Source organism: Agelaius phoeniceus, chromosome 2 (assembly GCF_051311805.1).
Source record: "Agelaius phoeniceus isolate bAgePho1 chromosome 2, bAgePho1.hap1, whole genome shotgun sequence".
NCBI classification, from domain to species: domain Eukaryota; kingdom Metazoa; phylum Chordata; class Aves; order Passeriformes; family Icteridae; genus Agelaius; species Agelaius phoeniceus.
In genome coordinates this window covers 5,985,339-6,008,080 of record NC_135266.1, presented here as the reverse complement: position 1 = coordinate 6,008,080, position 22,742 = coordinate 5,985,339, and the positions used below count along the sequence as shown (strand labels likewise).

Below are 22,742 nucleotides of genomic sequence, written 5' to 3'. Positions count from 1 at the left end.
ACCACTGTTCCACACCTCTCTCCAGGAAAGAAACACAGCTCTGCTGTTAATTAGGAAGTCACACAGACATGCTCAGAGAACCCACAGATTTCCTTAAGAACTGAAAGATGGGAACTCCAAGGGGAGAGAAGCTGAAAAAAAACCAAATCACTCCTCATATGGGCCAACACAGCCAAGAAATTGATTAGCTGATACACCCCTCTCAGTGCTAAACACACACTCAGAGGGAGAGTGGGTGAGCTACACTGAGGCAGGAGCTTTTTGGCACACCAAACTCAGCAAACATCTCCTCGAGTTCTGCCAGGTTTGCAGAGCTGAGTCAGGCACAGTCAGCACGACTGTCACCCAGCACAAGCTAAACAGTGACATCTGCAGTCAGCTCTGGTCAAAAATGGCCCTGGAGGACACAGCAGGAACATGCACACAAAACTACCAAGCTCTCATTCTGTAAATTCTCTGCCTGCCTCTGCAGTGAGGGGATGCCTTTAGTCAGGAAATCCAGCAATCTCCTTGAATATTTCTTCTGATGCCAATCCAAACACACAGGAATGAGGTCTGGATAAATTTAATTTACCTTTTGCACTCTTAATGGTCCTTTGCAGAACATGCTGCATGGCTGACACAGTCTTTTCACATGCCACCTGCAACAACATATTTAGGGTTCAGTAAAACTTCAGCTACCTACTTTAATATTACTTAATTTTACTTAATAATATTTCAGAAACACTGTTATTAAGAGGAAAACATGACTGACAAAACAAACATGATGACAACTATGCAATGCAGAGTTTGGGATAATTTTTTTTTTCTTAATTCTCCCAAAACAGGTATTAGAAATTGTAACTGTATCAAAAATTCTGGGTCCTTAAGGGAAAGAAACAGAAATATGGATTTGAGAAATTATTTTCAGTGCTTGTTATGAAGTGAGGATAAAAAATGTAATTGTAAACATGGATGCAGTCTGTCTCTCTAGAAAGAACAATATCTTATTTGGCAAAATTACAAAATCAAGCTAACTGAAATATGACTGTTTAGTGTCCCTTTTGGCAAAAGGGAAATTCTGTGGCTTTTCCTCTGAGGTGAGGAAAAAAAAGCCAAAGCAGAAGACAATATTTAAATAATGTCACAGGTCAGAAGATTTTTAAAAAACTCAGGAGAAACAAGGTCCAAACTTGCAGAGAGATGTGTAACTTCTTCCCCACCTTCAAATTGTTTGGGTGCTTGTGTGTCCATGCCAGAAGCATAGCAGCAAACAAGTCTCCTGTTCCCACAAAGACAGCATCCACTTTGGGAGACTCCACCCGAATTCTCTGTGTTATCCTGGTACCATCTGCTTTAGCTACAACACAGATCCACAGTTAAGTGACAAAGCCAGCCACTAATACAATAGCAATCACTAGAATTTAAAAAGAAATCTTCTTAAAAATCATCATCAGATTTGAATTCCTTTGCTGTTAGGAACATAAAGGAGTACTGCAAACTTTGTACCAGCTTTTTTAAAAGAACAGCCTTCCAAAACTTGGCCAGCTTGGGACAGCATTTACAACTTCTACACTGTACATACTTCATTTAAGAGGAAGGAGGGAGCTACTGCCTTCCTTTTTCATCCCTCATAACTGTAAGCATCAAGTGGAAACACTGTGTGAACACACAGTGAATCCTGGTGACAGCACAAAAGGGGACACAGAGAAGAAGCAGGAGGGTATTTTATAACCTATCAAGGGAGGAACAATCTGCTAACAGGAAGGACAGAGTGACTTTTCAGAAAAGCATTCAAACATGCCAAGTTCCTGTTTTACATCCTTACTACCAGGGTCAGTACTAGGGGCTGTAAGAGTCCCAAAAAACCTTGCCTAGGACATCCTCCTCCTCCTCCTCCTCTGCCCAGGGGCTGCATGAAGCTCAGGCCTGGGCACCTGAGCTATGGTGCAGATATTCCTGTGCCCAGCCCTGCTGTCCTGATGTACTTACTGGATTTTCCAGATTCATCTCAGACCTGCCTTGCCTCTGGACTGTCACTGGGACCTGTCTGCCATCACCCCCTGTCCTGCTGACCTTATTCAGGTCCCATGGGTGGGGACAGAGTCCTGCCAGGGCTAGGATCACACTCAGCTCCTGTCCTCCCTCATGGAGCAGCCCCAGTCTCACACTCCTGATATTTATTACTGCAGGACAAGGGGCTCACTAAGGAATCTGTGCTCCTTCCATGCAGATGGGCCTGATGGAATTTCTTCTTGAAGGAGTAACTGCAAGCACAGACAGGTTAGAAGAGAGCACAGGTAAGGAAGGAGCTCTTCACTTACTTTTTCTGTGGCTTCCCAGAGCAATCAGGTAGTCATTTCCTAGAGGTGCCTGTAGATCTGAGCTTGTGATCACCACAGTCTCTGGTCCCATGGCATGGAGCATATCCATTACCTTTCAGTGTGCAAAAAGGCAGGAATCAGTGACTGCAATATGTGTGGATTAAACTTTCATTCATAGTACTGAGGATTTTTAACAAACACCTTATTTTGGCATCTTTTGTAAAGAGAAAAAAGCCCCAGTCTCTATTCAAATAATACACTTGAATTAGGGGCATTACTTTGAACTCGGGGAATCAAAACATCCACATTTAAATGTACACCCTTGTTAAAATATACAAGCCTTTCTGTTTGTGTTATCTTTGGATGCCCCTCTGGAAAAAATACTCTGTTTCAGCTGTGATCAGAATTTTTGCCTGCATCATGTTTTCAGAATATACTATCAAAAGAATAAGAGAATAAAATACAGACACGTGTACCTGAGCTGGTATCCTGAAGCATTTTCTAGAAAGCCAGCAACTCCAGGTCATGAAATCTTATTTAGCTACTACTTTTAGAGTTACCAAAAATTAAAAAAGCTAAATCAGAGGCACAAGTGTGTCCATCTCAATCTTCTTTTCTCATTCTGTTTCAAACCCCAAACTACAGCTGTAAATTATATACCTTTGCAGATGTAGTTCCACTCTGTGTTCCTCACTTAAACTCATTAATACTCTACTTCTGACATCACAATTGGTTGTTACAGACAGAAGTGATTTTGATTTCACAGAAAAAAGAATGACTTCAATAATGAGTTTAGTATAAAACATGGATAAAATATTAATTCTCCCAGAAGAGTTTAACTAAAAACCCTCTCAGGCTAGCTATGACTCATGAGCAGCTGAATGATAAGGATTTATTTCTGCTATTTTTTAATACTTTATTGCTTTTTTTTTCTTGTCTAAGCCTCCAAGTTTCTTCAGCTGTCAGACCTCTTTGCACAGACATCAGTGGGGTTTTGGAGAAGCAGTAAATCCACCAGCACACACTGACACAATCAGTCTGTGCAGGAATATGAAACTAAATTTCATTCCTCAGTCACAATCCAGCAGGACCCTAACTTCCACTGTCTCTAGTTGTAGGACTTAGTCCTTTCTACATTAATATTACATCATGCTTAATTTTATGTAAGAAGACACTACTGCCATCACAGGTCTTGTTAAGGAAAGGAAAGCAAGCATGAAATCATGGAAATCAATGCCAGAATTCCTACCACTTTTAAAAGGGACAAATTCCAGCATGGATTATTACTCAGACCCATATATGACAGGTAGCTGGAAACACGGACAGATTAAAGTATAACATCCTCCAAACAACTTCTTTAAAAATGTTTCCATTTCTAAGTATAATTCCATCTCTTTTTTAAAGCCCATCACAAATCAGAGCTATGGTATTAATCAGTCAGAAGACTAATTGGCAAAACTGTTTAGCACAAGCAACTCAAGTTTGCAGCTGAAATATGCAAATTTAAAACTAACGGCTGCTCAGCTAATTATGTTCTTCTCAAGACTGGTTCCACTGGTGAGATGAGAACAGAACTGAGTTGCAGGTTGCTGTTACTGGCATGAAGCACAGCTCATCATCCTCACCCAGCACACTGGGGTAATGCAGCACTAGGGGCAGTAGAAATTCAGAGAGATGAGATCTCTGTAGCTGCTTCCTGCTGTGAAGGGATGGGGACCAGCCCATGTTGTTGGACGTTGCTACAGCAAAAAAACAACAAACATTTGGGCTGCAAACACAGATCCCCAGCTACTCTCCAGGGTGCCACTGCAGCTGCTGTTTGTTTAAAGATTTTGTGCTCTTTTGAAGTTCAAAACCAAACTGCAGGGAATTACATCAGTCCATTATGAAAGCCCTTGAGTAGCCAACAAAACAAAGAGCTCAGCCCTTCTCAAGACATCAATAAAAGTGTATTTCTATTTTGTCCTTCACCACCAAGCCCTACAGGTTTTTATTTTCTTCACTTTGTATGAAAGGGAAAATCATTACACCTCCATGCAATATATTTGCAGGCCATCTATCAGCTCTGTATGGCAATGACAGCAGCTGTCAATGCTGTGGATTTATCTGGGAGAATGAAGAAAAGCTGTCCTTACACTCAGCAATGCTGAATGTGGGCAGCAGAGCCCCAAACAGGTTCCTAATGCTTGGGGTCCCCTGGGGTTTTCACCCCAGTAAAATAATATCCACAAAGTGGATTATTATATATAATATAATATAATATAATATAATATAATATAGCATAATGTAATATGATATGCATTATATAATAACTTATTACATATATAATATATAATAAAGTAAAAATGTAATAAATATATAATAAAAATATATATTATATAATAAATATTATATATATTATTTATTCTATAATATACTATTATGTATTATTATACAATATATATAATATAATATTATATATAATAATCCACTCTGTGGATATTATTATATCATAATATTTATATTCTATTCTATTTTTTTGTTGTTGTTTTTTTGCCACGTGTACTGCTGCCACTCCTCCTCCACTGCAGAAAGCAAGTTCAGAGAGATGTACTCACTACCACTGTACTCCCTTTATCTGGAGCTCTTTTGGGAAGTTTCTTTGGAATTCTGACACTAAAACAGGAAATATTTAGTGCCTGAAGTGTACAAGGTTTAATGATAAACACATGGCAAGGACAGAGGCCAAAGTGACTCCAAGTTTGGAGGCAAAGTGCAGCACTGCAGGCAGGAATGCAGAGAGATGTCACACACCCCACCCACCCTTTGCCCACTTACCTCCAGTGCATCTTTTTCTGTGTAAATCTTCCTGCCTGTGAGTAACCTGAAAATGAAACAGAAACCTTAAAAGAACAGGAATTCTCCAGGCAGTGAATTTTTGTTTGCCCTTTCAGAGGAGGAAAGCTGGGACTGCACCAAACAGGCCAAACCCATCTGTGGCTGCACGGTCTGCTGGAGCAGACCTCAGTGTTTGAGGGCTACGTGCACAGACACACAGTGCACTCACACCAGTGCCACCCTGCCTCCTCCAGACATCCCTGCATCACAAAAATCCCCTCACAAGTATCTTCTCTCCCATGGAGCTGCTGCCTCCCCCTTAGGGCACAGCCTGTGCTGCACCACCACAGATTATCTCCTGACCAAAGAGTCACAGCTGTGTAGACAGGGCAGGAGGAGACATTTAAATTCTTAGCTCCCCTGAGGTGTTGCCATGGTGGTAATTCTGAATCTAATTTTTTTTTTTTTTTTGGGGGGGGGGGGGGAAGGAATTTGAACTGAACTATGTCAGTTCTGATATTCTGGCACATAATAAAAATTTTCACAGTTATGGGTAAGGATAGGGAAGGTACTTTTCTAACCTGTCCAAGAAACAGGCCTCTGGTGATAATAAGAAATAATAATGAAAATGAGACACTGAAGAAAACAAGAAGAACCTTTTCTTCACCTAACTCCTGTATTTTTAATTGTTTTCAACATTCAGCAATTGAGGCCATCTGAAAAACACCACTTAAAACTAACAGCTGAAACTCAAAACCCAACACATACATACATAAGGCACTATATTGAGACAAAATTAAGGGGCATCGCTGTTCCCTGCTTTTTTCCACAAGTTTATTTGGCTAAAAAAGGCAATAAGCACTTACTCAGCTTCAAACTGGTTAGGAGTGATTATATCTGCAACAGGTACAACTTTGTCCCTGTAGACTGGCAGGAGATCCTCGGGCACATACTGGGGAGAAAAAAGCAGAGTCAGAAGCTGTCAGCAGTGTGTGAGATGTGGGACTGCAGCTCTCCTTCCCTCAACCACCACTCCTGCTGCCACTGAGTGACCTGACAGCTCCAAGCTCTGCAACTGCAGTGGCAGAGCATCCTCCAGCTGGGGACACTGTCACCATCAGCCCTTTCTTCCCTGGAGGGGATGGGAAGCACCATTTTTAAGCAGATGGACCTAAACTGGCAGCATTAACAGGAAATGATGCCTGGGTGAGGAACTTTCAAGTTCTCTCTCACCAATGTGACTCAGAAGCATTAGGAAATAAATAGAGTGTCTCAGCTCACTCATACCTACAAACCAAAATGTTTTGTTCAAATATTTTTGATTAAAAATGAATGGTTTTCTTGTCAGTATGCAGCCTGGTATTGGCACACAGGACCTTTCTGTCACTGATCCCAGCCCAGAGCCCAGCAGCTGTCAGATCCCACATGAAATAAGTCATCTTCATTTAGGTTCCAGGGCTGTGTCAATTCCCAGGATGACTGACAGTGGCAGCCAGGCTACCAGCCAGAACACAGCTCTGGAGAGGTGATGAGAGAACTCCAGAGAGACAGGGATGGGGGGATATTTTCCTGTGGACAAGATCTGTTGTCTCAGGAGAGAGCCAGAAATCCCAGGGCTGGGCAGCTGTCATTCTTTCCAGATACCAATCTCATTCAAAACCAAGAAATTTAAGTACAAACTTACATGATGCTGGGATCCAAAGCCACACTTAGGTAAAGCACCTTTTTTTTTTTGTAGTTGTTTAAAAAATAATAAATCTTTATACATCTTTACATCACAAACATTCACTACAAAGAGAATCCAAGCAGAAGAGTACTCACCATAGAGCCTTCTCCATTCCACTTGTCACCCATCACTGGATCACACACTGGAAAAAAATTAGGTTTAGAAATAGGGTACAGTTATAAAGACCCTGGTGGGAGGGAGATATTTTAGGTAACAGTGGTGGCTACAGAAGAGCACCTCAAAGCTTACACACACTCACAGCCCTTGTAGCACAGTGAAATTTGTATCTGGTGGCTGCCAGTTTTGAAAGAGTAGGTCATGTGTCTTAAAAAGTTGTCTGGAGTGGTAGGATGGAGGGGAGAAAATGGGAGAAGATAACAGCTCTGAAAAGAGTCCTATTTTTACTTTAGTGTGAAAAAATATATTCCAAATGTACACACCAAAGCGCTGTGTGTGTATGAAATAAAGAAAGTACTATAATGAAACAACAAGACAATTCATGCCAAAGTACTTGGTGTAATGATATTAACACATGTTTGGCACAGGTTCTGGATCACCAGCAGTACTAACAACACATTCCAAGAGTCCTCAGTGAAGATGAAAACAGCCTAGCACTGCACTTCAAAAAGGAACATTGTTCATTGTATTAAAAGATCTTTAAGCAAGATCAAAAAGAAGCACAAATCCGAAGATATCAAATCAATGTCAGTATTTCAGGAAGTTTCTATGAATAAAAAGAGGGCAATTTGCTTTACATTTAAAAAATATTTTCTTTATGTTAGAATCTATTTATTACACATACAGGATCTTAGAAGCCTCGTTGTGCTCCCACCACCTGACCACTTCCTTCCTGCTCTGCACAGTGAGATGTCTCTTTCTGTTCATACCCCAGAAGAGTCCTTAGCTTTCACACAAGGCTATGAAGAATTTGACAATCCAATTGTGTAAATAAAGGCTAAAAAGCAACAAAACCCAGACAAGATTTCTCTGCTATATTTTGCTAATTAGGACCTATGCTTTGTTAATTTTAAATCAGGTATCACTGCTCAGTACAACACCTTGCAAATCCTGCCTATCATTCTAGATATTTCCTGGCCACACAGTTTACTGAGCCTGAAGATGACAGCTCAAACCATCATTCCCAGCTTTTTATCTCACTAAATCCTCACTGACTTTGCCCTATCAGCTGAAATTCAAGCCTGGTTATGTTCAAAATTCCCAAAACACTCAAGAAAGGAAGGAAGGGAAGAGAAGAAATCTTTCCTCCCAGGCTGAAGCCTGATGTGACATATTAGAGACACCACCTTCTGGAGCCTCCTGCTCCCAGGATAGTCCTAGGGAATATTAGAAAGCAGCAGAGCTAAAAAAGCCCTGGAGTTCAAGGTAAATCATGAAACTTATGAGGCAAAGCAGGACATTTCTGAGATTTTACATGGAACCATGGCAGGGTGACATGGGAGAGCCTGTCCTGCTCTGGCTGACTTGGAAATCAAGGAGAGGCTTCATCTGCCAGCACACAGAGCCTCTGAACTGTGTTCTGTACTGAGCTGTGGCTGTTCTGAACTCTGAACAGCCTCTGTAGCAGCAGCAGCAGCAGCAGCTGGATGGGAATTTTATTTTTTCCTGGATACAGACAACCAGTCCTCAAGGCACATCCTCCTTTGGATGGCATAATGCAAGAACCACACTGAAAGGCAGCAAACAGAGAGATAAAAACCCAACTCCCTCAACACCTAAAGCTGAAATGAAAGATCACTGGAGGCCCAGCTGGCTCCAGACAGATCAGAAATGTTGTGTAACATCAGAACAGTGTTTCTATCCTAAAATGTGAAAATGATGAGCATACTCAATGAGGAAGCAGGAAGGATTACAATGCACATGCTTACCATACACAAGGTTAGAATTCTGTTGCTTCAACTCCTGGACAATATCCACCACCATTGCCAGAAATGATGTGTCTCTTGTGTACCCTTTCAGGAAAAGAAAAAAAAAATACAACTTTGAAGTCCAATTTCATGAACACTTTTGCTGGTTTTAGTTTTGGATAGGAATGCTGCATACTTCTCATTCTGTGGATAAATGCATTTTTAGAACAAAGGCATTTCTTTCAGTAGTTGACTCAGGAATAACAGGTTGGAATACAAATTCAGGCAGTGCTTGCACAACTACAAGTTTAACCTTAAAAATCCATTTACTAAGAATGTTGTATAGGAAAGGCTTAACTTCAATGTTGTATAAGAAAGGCATAACTTCAAAATGCTTGAACATATATGAACAAAGGTCAGGCTAGAAGGAAAAAACATTCCTTTTAATAAAACCAATATTTTGATCAGTATTATTTTTCATGCAGTAAACAGAATTTTTTTAAAATTCCATATACTTTTCTCATACTCTGTCTTGAAGCAATTTTTTATTATTAATAGTGTTCCTGCTGATAAGAGTCCAACACATAATTGCAATAGAGATTTAACCTTGATAATTTTAGAGCAATTTCCAAAATACCAATAAAGTTCCTATTTTTCAGGCTTTGCAGTGAAAGAAGCTGGAAATAAGTTTTACTGTATTTCAAGGCCCCAGGCACAATGCTAGCACCACAATATTCTTATTGAAACACTAGTTTTTAAATTTTATAGATATTCCTTAATTTATATATTTATGTATTAACTTTATTAACAACATTTATGAATTATCAATTTGATTTTAATTTATTGTAGCTCATTTCTTGGGGATGGTGCTGGGCAGGGCCATAAGCTGGACTCAATATTTGTGGGTCCCTTCCAGCTCAGCATATTTTGTGATTCTCCGATTTAATACTATTATTTTTAGCAGGGCAGCATCTTTCAATGTCCTTGGAAATGTCCATTCTAATAAAATATTTTAAACTACATTTAAAAAGTAGATTTTGGAGATTTTTTTTTAACTCAAAAATTGATCAATTCTTGGGTGCTGCAGAGAAGTGGAAAAGATTTTTTTTTTTTTTGCCAAAATGCTGGATTTCATCCATGAAATGCTGACAATCAGTCCAAAGAGTCAAGAAAATATTTTTTTTTAAATGACCTGTGATGGCAGACTGGCTGGAAAATAATACTGAGTTTAATAATAATAATACTGAGTAAACAATAGTACTGAAAATAATACTGTACATCACTGACAGAGGTGTTTGAAACTGTTACACTGAACTGCAATTTATCTCTTACCTTGAGTGTCTTACTGTAAATGAAACAAATACAAGAAGATCTACAAATAGCTAACAGTCCCAAAAAGTCCATGGAGTGTTACTTTGTATAACTGGCTTAAGATAATAATTTTAATCTCAGCTGAGCTATCTACAATCATCAGACAATTAACAGCCAAACGCCACCTGCTGATAAATTGCTTTTCAGTGTTTAAGCTATCATATCCAGCTTGTCTGAGGTACAAAGTACTTGTGCACTCTAGTGAATGTCTGTTTAAAGAGAAAAATCTGACTTTTGGCCCTGAATAAAAAAAAAAAGGATTTTAAGTTCAGCCACAGTGCAGCTGAAGACTAAAACACAAAAGTGTTATTAGATGTTCAGAAATTACTGCTCTTTCCACCCATGCCTTCTTTTTCTTCATACTGAAAATGGCTGCAGCAAATGAGATTTTAAAGCAAACTTGAACAACACACAAAAAATCCCATTTTAAAAGACTTTTATTAATAAATAATCCCTTTTTCTCCCAAATTCCTTTTTGCTGAAGATTGCTATTTTCCTTCTACCATTTTTAATCTCTTAAATCCATTTTGCCAGTGATAAGAAAGGAGTAGAGGTCTTTTCCAAGAGTTGGAAGTGAAATAAAAATGGAACATTTCTGGCTAAAAGAATACTCAAATATTATTTATAAATTTTGCACACTAACATCTCCTGAAAACTCCTACTATACAGTGTGCTTTTCCTGGAAGTGCTCTCTGTGTGAGTTCCTCCCAGGAAAGAAAGGTTGTTTATCTATTTCTCAAAACCAAACAACCCATTAATGCCAAAATTAATTTCTTAACCTTAGTTCAATCTATTTGCTTTCAGTCTCCCTTATTTTGGATATATTCCTTGAAAAAACCCTGACAGTAACTCTTTGACATGCCTCACCCAGAATGACTGCTTTGGAGTTGTAACCCATGCACTTAAAATTTCCAGTTTTCCCTGTGTGTAAAGAACTTTCCTACATGTGGAAGCCATGAAATAATCAAATCTGGTGATGTATTTCTGCTTACCTTTAAAAAGTCCCTGTTCACTGCTGTAAGAAATTGATACTGTTATCCAAACCAGATGCACAGCTCTTACTGAGGTGAAATCTGATCAGTAACCTACTTTTGAGAAGCAGGAATTGGGTGAGGAGAAATTTTTAATAAAAACTGCTTGTAGAATCTCTCCTTTCTATGAGGTATTCTACAAGAAGTTCTCTTTGCCTGTATTTATAAACACTTAGTGCAAGCAGAGGAAAACACTGCAGAACTGTATTCACTCAGATGACCTACACCTGTATTCACTCAGATGACCTACACAGTAACAAGGGCAAAAAATCAAGATATATGACAGTCAAAGCAAAGACCCAGCTCTACTCAAACTTTGCTCACTGTCCAAAGCACTAAGCCTTAAAGATCAAGGACAGAAAAAAATCAAGAGAACTGTTTATAAAATCATGCTGCAGTACCACAGAGTGCTAGCACTGCAGATTAAGGAGAAAGGGTTAAACTCATGTCTTCCTAATAAATTTAAAAATACTACTCTGACATTCCTGATCCATTGTTCCAAAAGAGGCACTCCCAAAATATGAAGTGAGCCTGTACATGCCTGGCCTGTACAAGTCTGTAAATGATACCAGGGCTCAATTTACCTGCCCAGTTACAACCTCCCAGCTGTTCCAAACTGAACAGCACGAGCCAGTTCAGACTACAATATACAGCTGAAATTTTAATTGCCTGGCTTGCAACAAGGAGGGATATGTGTTTTAAATTTCTCCAGCCCTGTTTACACCTGCTGGGAGCTGCAGAGAACAAGCTCTTCTTACCTGTGAGCACATAATCGTAGCGGTTGACCTTGTTCAGCTTCAGCCCTTCGTAAAGTTCGTGCAGCTCATCTGAGTTCAGCACCTGGCCCTTCCAGTGGGCATAGCCTGCAAAACAAGCACCAGGGCAGCTCTCAAGAGATGGATCTTCTGCTTCAGATCACACAGATGATACACATGGAGGGACCACACATCCACTATCAGCACAGGAAGGGTTTTCACCTCCCCTCCTGTGAAATGCTGGTGCTGAGTGAAAGCTGCTGTCAGCAGAACAGGGTGGGTGCTCAACTTCTCCATAGCACCCCTGCCTCCCAAAGGAACTGGAGTGACTACACTGCAGTCTGAGAGTGTCTATTTAACAGCAAATCAAGCTGAGCACACACAAGCTCCTGCAAGGTTTCCCATAGAGCTTCTGCAAGTTATCCCTTTTCTGTGTGGAGGAGGAAAAACATATGTTTTAGATTTCACTGGAGGAGGGTGTCAGTATAATCTATTTTTGCTATCTTATACTATATATAAAAAAAAGGAAATATTGACAGTTAGATGACAGTCTTAATAGGCTCATAGATCTGTCTGGACAGAGGCCTGCACCCATCAGATAAAGCATCCACTGGGACCTGCATGTCACAACCAGTGACCACAGCAGAACACTGCCATTGATGGTCTTTAAATGTACAGGGCCACCTGACAGACTTTCTTCCAAAAATAGCACAGCTTCAGTGCTGAGGATCCTGGAGGAGGAGGAAAGGAGTAGCAGAAAGACACTAGAAACAGATAAATACTATCCATATACTCCATATATCCTTGAATGATCTCTAAGAATTACAAGGAAATATGCTCAGCTGAGAATGGAGAGCAGATGGAAGGTGGAAGTTACTTCGGATAAACTCAATTGATTCCAGCAAACAGTGGACCAAGGTCCATGGCAGCCAATTCCAAGGAAAATAAAAAATATCTCCCTTAACAGAATCTAAACATTTGTTGGAAAATGTAAATGCACCTTGCACCTTGTCATCAAAGTCTGCCCATCCAGATGCACCAATCACTCCTTTGTATGTAAGAATGGGGCTTTCTCCAGGATATTGGATGAGGTATCCACAATTTAACTCTTTTAATCTCCATAAATTCACAGTTTGTTAAAAGGCTTATCTTTTTATTAACTGGAATGAGGAAAAGTGAAAGGTGAAGTGAGGCATCCTCTCCCATACCTCCCCTGGGTAAAGACAATGGTATTTTGTTTGTTTTAACTTCTGCTCTTGCAGTTAAAAATTCTGAGATGAAAACTGTTGGCTTTGATTGTCACTCTAAACTGACTTATTAGGGTGACTGCCAAAAGGTGTCTAGAGCCTGGGATAAGCACATTTTTCAGATTTCCTTCTTGTGAATGCAAACAGACCCACAGTATGGTGAGCAGATGGATCATTTTGCTCTCCTCAGCTCACAAAGGCCAAGCCTCTAAAACACAACTTGCTGCCAGCTGGCTGGGGGCCTGACTCACATCAGCCACCCAGGAAAATGCTGCTGACAAAGTCCCTGTGAAGAAAGGGACAAAGTAAGGGATTTCTGATCTGAAGAACCCCTGAGTGTATGTAAATCCAAGGTTTGGTTTATTTAACACAAATGCAGATATTTGTTCTGTCACATCTGCAGCATCACACAGAAATAATCTGTCCTCTTCTCTCCCCCAGCCTCTGTAGCACTGAAAAGCCAGTAAAGGGACACAACAGAATGTGGCATTCACATCCTCTGAACATGCCCAGGGTTTTTTTCTCCTGGGAAGCTGAAAGGCAGCAAGAGGCCCCAGAGAAAAAGGAAAACAATTCTTATCTCATTTGCTTCTCCTGTGTTGTGCTCACATGTGGAATGTGTTTGGGGATTGTTTACCCACAGCTGATTGTTTCATTGGATTCTGGGGTGAGTTGTTTTCACTCTCTGGCCAATCAGAGCCAAGCTGTGTCGGGACTCTGGACAGAGTCACGAGTTTTCATTATTATATTTTTAGCATTCAGGAAGAATCTTTTCTGTATTCTTTAGTATAGTATAGTATTCTTTAATATAATATAGCATAATAAAGTAATAGATTAGCTTTCTGAGAACATGGAGTCAGATGCATCATTCTCTCCCCTGTTCAGGTTGCCTGCATTTACAACAACAGAGTTCTTCCATTGGGGCCACCAAGGAAACTGGGGGCACTTTTCACCCAGAATCAAGGCAAAAAATGCTGATATTTACCTTACACATGGCCATAAAAATAACTATGATAGATGACCCAGGCAACCTGGATACTTTCAGGAGCCACTCCTACAAAGACCCTGTAAATTCACTACTTAACCAAAAGTTCACCTTCCCATGTCAAGCTGTCTTAAATGGTCAGTGCACAGGGTTCATGTTACACTGATCCTCCACTGAGGGAGAGAAAGAAATACAAAAACCCAACTTTAGGCAGCAGCCCAGCTAATCTCTGCAGTTGGTGTCACCCACATGGGGCAGGGACATTGTCTGAGCTCTGCAGCAATGACTTCCACAGGTAACTTGAGGATCCTTTTAATTATCTGGTAACGTGTAACACAACCTGAAGTCTAACTACATGACAGCCAGAGTTAAAAACAGAGCCCTAGGGAAAGTCTCAGGGAAGCCCCAGCTATTGAGACATTAAAAATAAAAGGGAATGCCTTCACTGGAGCTGCAGAGAACTGTGATGTCACTAGGAACTGAATTATGCTCATGTAACAACCAAACCAAATCAAAACTGGCAGCAAGATGAGAACCCCCTATGCCCTTTCCCCAGGGTAATTTCATGTAACATGACAAACAAAAAGGGCAAATCCCATGACCCTGCATTTATCCTACTTTCCTGGCAGAATGTAACACCAAAAAAGCAGAAAGACAGAAGAAAAAGCCAGTTACTCATGCTCAAAAAGAGTTTAATGAACTGGAGGATGGAGTCCCAGGAAGAGGGGCTATCTTGAAAGGGAAAAGGCAGAAAGGAAGAAAGCTCAGTCTTCCTTGTTTTGGGTACAAAACCACCAAAAAATTTCCCTCATTGCTGGTGTGAGAGAGCAGAGAGAACACTGCAAATCATGACACAGCTCCTCAAAACCCCACTTGGCTCAGATTGCATTTGTCTCCCATGTCTGTAATAACTTCAAACACACAGATGAACATAAACACTTAAATAACCTTACACCCCTTCTGCCTGGGTTATTATCTTTTATTGCAATTACATGCTATCTGTTTGCTTTTAGCAGATAAGGCAATGACAAACAAGTGAGATACAACATCTCATATCACTAAAATGATGAACATATTCATCAGTCTCCAAGGAAATGTCCTGGTTCATTGGACATTGGTATGAAAAATAAATAAAGTAACAAAAACCACAACCAAGAGAGGCAGCTAAAACTTCCCCCAAGATGAATTTACATACTTGCCTTCCTCTGCTTTTTTTTTTTTTTTTCCTTTGGAGTGTATTTATAATCCTCTTAATTACTTTCAAAAACAAGGAAGAAAGAAAATGAAATTACCAGGCATATCAGAAGAAAAAAAAAAACAAAAAAAAACCCAACTGACCAACACAGCAACAGAACAACAAGCTACCCTTTTAGTATAGCAAAGCATGTAAGATTCCTTTGTTTTCCAACCCAGAACATTCTGTTCTGAGGTTTGAGTTCTTCCTGTGGTGCTCCCTGCAAAACTATTCCAAGTGACTCCAGTAACAAAGAATTTCACATGGGAAAAAGGAAGAAAGTTGTAGTGTTTAAGGTCCATGATGAACAGGGAATCTGGGCCCAGCTGTGTCACATAATTCACATTGCACACTCCAGCACACAACCTGCTCTGAGCACATGACTCATCTGTAGCCAGCAGGAGGCCTTCAACAAAACCAGAAATGAAGTCCCAAATTCCCCACTGGATTTTTTATAGCTGGTCACAGAGTGGGAGTAAAATGTTATCAGTGTCAGGCACAAGGGGAGGCCTTTTCTTTCTGCCCTGCACACACAGGGGTGAATGAATCACCTGGGTGGGCAGACTGTGCACAATCACATCAAGATATAATTGTAATTTCTCATGTCTTAGACCTACCAGCCAACCCAGCCACCTACTGCACATCCACTAAATGGAAGTCAAACGTGCTCAAGAATAAAAGGAAAAGTAACAAAAAAACCCCAGGCTATTTGTTCCAGAGCTGTTTCAAAGGTAGGATTTGGATGGCAGGGTAAGCACATTATTGCTGAAAATTAACCTACCAATAAGAAACAGAACTGGAAATCACTGAAGAATTAAAAAGGCACCCCAAAAAAAATATCAATTATACAATTAAAAATAAATTTAGATTTTTATTTTTGCACATCATATGAGGTGATGCTTCTGCAAGGAGTATATTAATATAGCATAAAGAGCACAGTCTTAATAGGCTGCATGACAGCTTCTTTTATTTGTATGTGGAGCATGATGCCACTCAAGTGTGAGTCACTCTAATCACTGAAGTTCCTCACAAAGCAACATGACAAACTCTTCTCCCAGGGGCACTGATTCAAAGCACATTTTCCAAATTTCAGGATTATCAGAGACTAAAGAAAGCTGCATTTTCTGAGCAGGAGTCAGCAGAAAGAGGCCTGTGGTATCTTACTAATTTGTAGACAGGGCAAAAAAAGAGCAATAATGATTCATCAAAGTCTGTTAGTCATAAATTCTCTCTGCATTTTATTTGCTGCTAATTCCAAATTTAAAAACAGGGGAAGAAGGAAAGAAAGGATACCATGTCCAAACCCCACACATTCTTCCACCTGTGTTCCTCTGGCATTCTTCCAGAAACTGAAGTTCAGAAACTGAAGTTCACAGCCAGATTTTGAAGGAGGAATTTGTCCTCCAGCTTTCATGATGATGACAGAAATGGTTCTTGTAAAATTTTGTTTTTATAGGAAAACCAATTCACCCATTCACCCTGCACACAATTCCTGTGCATTGCAGGACAGTGCCAGACACAAGCTCTGCTTCCCAAAACCATGAGGTTGTGTGGCAAACTTTGGGACTTTTTAACAGATTCAGTAAAAAAACGAACAAAAAAATACAGAAACCTCTCCCCCCCAAAAGAAAAAAAAAACCAAAAAACCAAAAAAACCCCAACAAAAAAAAAAAACCACCAAAAAAACCCCAAACAAACAAACAAACAAACAAACCCCACCCCAAAACAAAACAAAATAAAAGTGACTCCTAAACATCAGGAGTAGTTCCAGTATTTTAAAGACTTGTGATATTTTAGATATTTTGGGTTTGGGATGCTCATTTCAGTCTTCATGTGGAAGGAGGAACCACAAATTTAGTGTTCCTTCCACTGTCTGCCAAACCTTGAATGAAACATTGGTAGCCTTTCCTTAGCTGTGATATCATTAAAAACAAATTTAAAATCTTCTTTTTTCTTTTAAGAACCTGGTCACCCTACTGATAATGTAATTTTCCCATCTTGAGACACATTCAGTTTATGGTCTATAAAACTTCTATTAAGCTCTTGCAGTGCCCTATAAAGCTGATTTAATCTTGAAACAAAAAGCCAACAAACAACACGTGCTCATGCATTTCAAGCACTGAATAATTTGACATGAAAAAATTGCCTAATTTCTGGAAGATTACAACAGTTTTACCCAGCTATTGAAACTAAACAACAGAAAATCCCAAACTCCAAAACTAAATAAATTCTTTAAATAAACAGAAATCACACCGAAGTATCTTTGAAAAACACAAGAGAACCTTTGTACTGTGCCAAAGGGTACAAGCAAAATAAGCAGATTTTTGCCTAAGCCAGGAAAGGCCTCATTCCCTTGTTTAATTATTACCTTTTTTGTGCCTCTCCTAAACAAGCAGAGGTAGCTTTAAAGCCAGCCTTGAAACATTAATTTTTTCTTCCCAAGGTGACACTAAATTCCCTCCATAATAGTCATCTTACAACCTTCTGAAAGCTGCATGAACAGAGTCTGATCTCTGTTTCAAAATTAGTAGTTTATTAATAGAGCTGCACCTGTAGAGATACTAAAAAAGTAACTCAACTTTTGCCTTCTTTTTAATTTGTCAGAAACATCTTTTGCTCTTTTCCAAGATGTTAAAGCTAGAATTTGCTCCCAGATGATTTTCTGAAGACACCTATAGATTTTCTCTATCTAGAGTAGCTCTCCTCTCAAACAACCTGCCACCACCAAGAGATGAGTCTCCAGTGATCCAAAAACAGCAAGTCACTTGGAGCTCCTTTTGGGTGAAAGGTATTGCTAAAATAAACATAAATTTCAGGTTTCTTTTATAAAAATCAAGTCCTCTAGCACTGTGAGTATTAGGAAGTCTGAACATATTAGGTGAGTGCATTGCGTTCAGGCTTAGAGCTTAAATAAAAATACTCCTAAAGGTATTAAGGCCTTTCTTCCCCCCAAAATGAGATTTTGGGATACTTGGTAGTACCTGAATGGGCACATAGTGAGGAAACATTCCATCTACCTCTGTATTTTTCTGATGTTTGATTTGATAATGTGACTGTGACTCTCACAGAAAACCATTTTGAAGACTCCTCTGTTCACATGCCTGGCTGTGTAAATGTATTTGTGTTATTTCACTATCTGTATTTGTGTTATTTCACTATCTGACTTAATTAGATCATAAATCTCATAGAAAACCATTTTGAAGACTCCTCTGTTCACATGCCTGGCTGTGTAAATGTATTTGTGTTATTTCACTATCTGTATTTGTGTTATTTCACTATCTGACTTAATTAGATCACTGCCTAACAAAAGAAACTCACCCTCTGAAGGGCAGAAATGGACATTACCACATCCATCCTACTCCCATATTCAGGCTTCTGAGAGACTTGAATGAAAACATGAAAATTGCATTTCCATCCTCTATCATGAAAATGTCAGTGAAAACATAAGACCAATGTCCTCTTTAACTGGTTTATGGCTCCCAAAGAGTTTATATCTTTACATAAGACCAATGTCCTTCCACTGCCATGGGATGAGGTGAGTCCCATGCTGAGTGAGTTCAGGGACTGTGGAGTAGATCTGTAAAATTTTACCTGTGTGGTTTGAAAACTGGACAGAGTTCACCGTGTCAACTTCAAATCCCAAAACCTGTAACAGAACACAGGAATATTTATTTTACCAACACAACTTTGTTAATACATTACCCACATCACAAAACACGGGGAAGAACTCCTGGATTTCCAGTGCATACTTAAAAATCTTGGGAGCTGAGTCAACAAACATGCAACATAAACAAAGAGCACAGTGCTCTACTACAGCAACAAACAGGGAACAAAAATGCCACTGGCAGCAGCACCAGAAAAACACAACTCAGGATGCTCAGGCTGGAGTTCATCTGGGGATAAGGCCAGAGAGGCTGCTCCAGCAGCAAGCACTGAAACCTTGAAGAAAGTCTTGGCTGGTAATTCTTGGCAAGAAAAGAAGTACAAGGTACTAAATTAATGCACAATATGGAGGGATGATGCTGGTGGCATTCCAGAAAACCAATTTTTCTAAAAGGAGGACAGAGGGATCTTAAAAGGGATCAATATTACAAGCCATACTTGGATGTCACAACCAGTTCCTTTGCAACTAAAAGAGAAAAGAAAGAGGTCACAGAGAATTAATTTGGGGTATGATTGGGCAATACAAGGGAGAAACAAATACAGAATTAAAAAAAACCTAAAGCATGCTCTGAAAGCCACCTGCTACATTTCATTACCAGCAATTCAAACACTGAAATACCCAATAATCTCCTAGTGCAATCAACAAATATTCTTGTCGCCCAAAAATATATAAATAATATGAAAATAAGAGCATCTAATCAGGAGAAAACGAATGAGGATTTTTAACCTGACAATACCTGTTTAATACAGACAGGCACTGCTAGCCAAGCCATTTTTAGACATTTTCGTGTGTCACGGCAAGGAATTCTAATGCAAAAGTGACATTAACAGTCTGACAGCCGAGTCTTTGTTTCCACATCCAGCTTGCTCTGAGTAAGAAACCTCCTCCAAAGAAGTGCTGCTATGTATGGCTCAGTGAGTCACACTGGGAGATAACAGGAATGATGCACCACTGTGCATGATCCTCTTGCAGGCAATTTGCTGGGAGGGGGGAGTGAGCAAACCAAGCTTTTCCAGTCACGTTTTCCAGGCAGACTCACGCCTCTCCCTTTTTTTGTCGTGAAGGCAACTCCTGCTCACAGATTAAAACCCTTCTGGGTGCCTGGTGCCAGACATCAGGCTTTCCCTGTGCCTGTACCTTCCCTGGGATAAGCCCTTCATTCCAATAGCTGAATGATGAAGCTCCGTGCTGTGGCAGGTTGTTCCTCCTGCCTGCAGGTGCTACTCTTCTGTTGTTTCACAGCTCACATCCACACAGGTGTTCTTAGAATAAATCTCTTATTTCAATAGTTAATAAAGGTTGCTGTTCCTTCCTCACCAGAAAGCAAAGTAATTTTGGATTAGTGGTACACAGAATGGTGGAATACCTCAGAATACCTCAACCTGACCAGGTTCAAATTAAGCTCAGCACCTATGCTCCCCCCAGGCTCTTGTTTCACCTGGGTGGATTTTATTTTAAAGTTCCAGGAGCTGAACAGTTGGGAACTGACAACACTGTTATGACCTTAACCTTGATGTCTGGACATGCTCTTCAAGCAAATAAATGGGAACATGGCCTCTAACCAGATTATCACCCCATAATCAATTCCTCTCCCTGCAATGAACAGACCTAAATTGTTACTTCCTCAAAGTATCTTGGCAATAACTGTGAATTAATTCATTTTCTCTGCAGTATTCAGATCATGTCTCTCCAACTACTTAAACCCTAAGACTACAGAACACACTGGCAGTGATTTACTGACTAATCAGGTTTAGGGAAGGAGAGCAGGCACTGTGGCACGCAGGGCAGTTCTACAACACTCAGATGTCCCAGATGATGGCCAGCAAAATGAGCAGTTCTTCTTTTGTGTCTTCCCCAGCACCAGTCATCATCTGATTTCTCAGCCAGGTTTTCCACAGGATTAGGGATTTTTGGTTTGTTTTGGCCAGTTAATCTGCTTTAACCAAAAGATGGAAAAGTGCAAGGGAAGCCACATCTCTTGGAGATAGTCAGGTGCCAGGTTAGCTTGGCTGTACACTTGGTAAAACATTAAATAAAGTGCTTTGGAGAGTGGATGAAAAGCCACAGACAGCTCAAATTCTGCAAGGGACCTTAACATTCTCACTTTTCTCATCAGTCTAAAACAGGCTAAATAAAACCTTTCAGGGTCTCAATAAAAATCACTTACTGGTATTAGTCTACTCTGTCACAGTTTCCAGTTTCCTCCAAAGTTTTGTTTTCAATAACCATGTATGACTGAAATCTAACACACCTAATTGTGAAACCTGATTCAACCCTCAACTCACAGTTACTCCAAAGCATTTCCTTTTATAAAGGTGCTTGCTAAGGCCTAGGCTTAGCATTAGTAGCAGAATAATCAAAAAGAATGCTGAAGCCATGTTAAGCCAAGTTGTGTTTGTTTCCAAGGCAAACTGCATTTAAAAGTCCTACAGAATTTAGTCACCAGAAGACAACCTGAAAACAGGACTGAGGTGATAAAAGCAGCTTTTCACAGCAATAATCTCTTCTAGGACTAGAGAAAAAAATATGTCTTTATTTTGGTTTGCATAATTCATTTTAACAACTTGATAGTTTCTAGTAGATAAGGAAGTGTTGTTTTCTTCCTCCAACCAACAGTTAAAAACCATTGTTAGTGACTATCATCCTTCACACCTGAAGGACATCACAGACAGCTTCTGATGCTCTGAATGATGAACACTTTCCTTGCTTACTAAGGGAATTTTGTTCCAAAGATATCTTGTTAATCCTTTTTAATACATAGTCACACTTTTAATTCCTTGTGCAAACCTAACTAAAAGCACTGGCTTTGAGAGGTTTTTTAATTAATTAAAAATTTCTGCTCAAACCAGAGGTTAAGTAAATATAAAGTGAAAATTAACTAATTAGAAATACATTATTTTTGTATGTACAGACCTTGAAAACTGAGATCAGAGCAAATGAATTGAATGAGACAAATCATACTAAAAAAAAAGAGTCAATCTATCATATCTGCACACAGAAGTAGCAACTATGACCCGAAAATATCTATTTAGTGGGATATAACAATTTTCCTACTGCAATAAACCAGTAAGAATAAACCTTTTCTTCAGAAAACTACCAGAAAGTAAAAATTCAAAACAGAACTAAACTCAATATATAAAATTTCTTGCTTGTGTACGCACACATGTGTTCCCTGTACCTCTGTGTAAATAAACTGAAGGACTCACCCAACTTGGAGTTTGCCTGTGGCAGAACAAGTCCTGTTTGATCCCACACATCCCCTGACCTGGATGATCTGCTCTCCTAAAGGCTCTCCAGGAGAGGACAGTTCCAGATTTCCACACTCTGCTGTCACCCTCTGTAAGTATCAGTTGCTCACAGAACAGGAAACCTTGGGCAAATCCAAACCCAGAGCCAGTGTGGGTAAGGATGATAAATGTTTTTCCAACTGAGTCCATCCTAAATCTCTCAGCCTGCAGTCCAAGCACGTGTCAAATGTTGTTCTTCCTAAGACCCAAACCATAGTTGCTTGGATCACATCATACAGTGATATTTGCAACTGAAATCTTAAAGGAAAATGGGCAAATTCAATGTATTTTTCAAGTATCTTCAAATGAAAGAGGCAGAACTGTTATACTTCTAAAATTAAATCACAAAACATTAAAACTGGAGGAGTTCTGTGCTTGGAAGGTTTGGCTGGCAGATCTGAGTAACACATTTCAGAAAAATATTTGCAAGACTAAATAAATCCAAGTACACACAGCA

General features: G+C 39.7%; 1 protein-coding gene across 1 annotated transcript in view; it reads right to left on the bottom strand.

Moving 5' to 3' along the window:
- PDXK (pyridoxal kinase) overlaps positions 1–22,742 on the bottom strand; it is a 47,453-nt gene that overhangs the window by 9,189 nt on the left and 15,522 nt on the right. The window contains exons 2-10 of the mRNA XM_054653681.2: positions 18,926–18,980; positions 11,872–11,976; positions 8,733–8,816; positions 6,942–6,988; positions 5,987–6,072; positions 5,121–5,166; positions 2,304–2,415; positions 1,203–1,339; positions 575–641 (exon numbers count right to left, since the gene is read on the bottom strand). Of these exons, the coding sequence (XP_054509656.1) occupies positions 575–641; positions 1,203–1,339; positions 2,304–2,415; positions 5,121–5,166; positions 5,987–6,072; positions 6,942–6,988; positions 8,733–8,816; positions 11,872–11,976; positions 18,926–18,980 (739 nt within the window). The remainder of the gene's footprint in view (positions 1–574; positions 642–1,202; positions 1,340–2,303; positions 2,416–5,120; positions 5,167–5,986; positions 6,073–6,941; positions 6,989–8,732; positions 8,817–11,871; positions 11,977–18,925; positions 18,981–22,742) is intronic.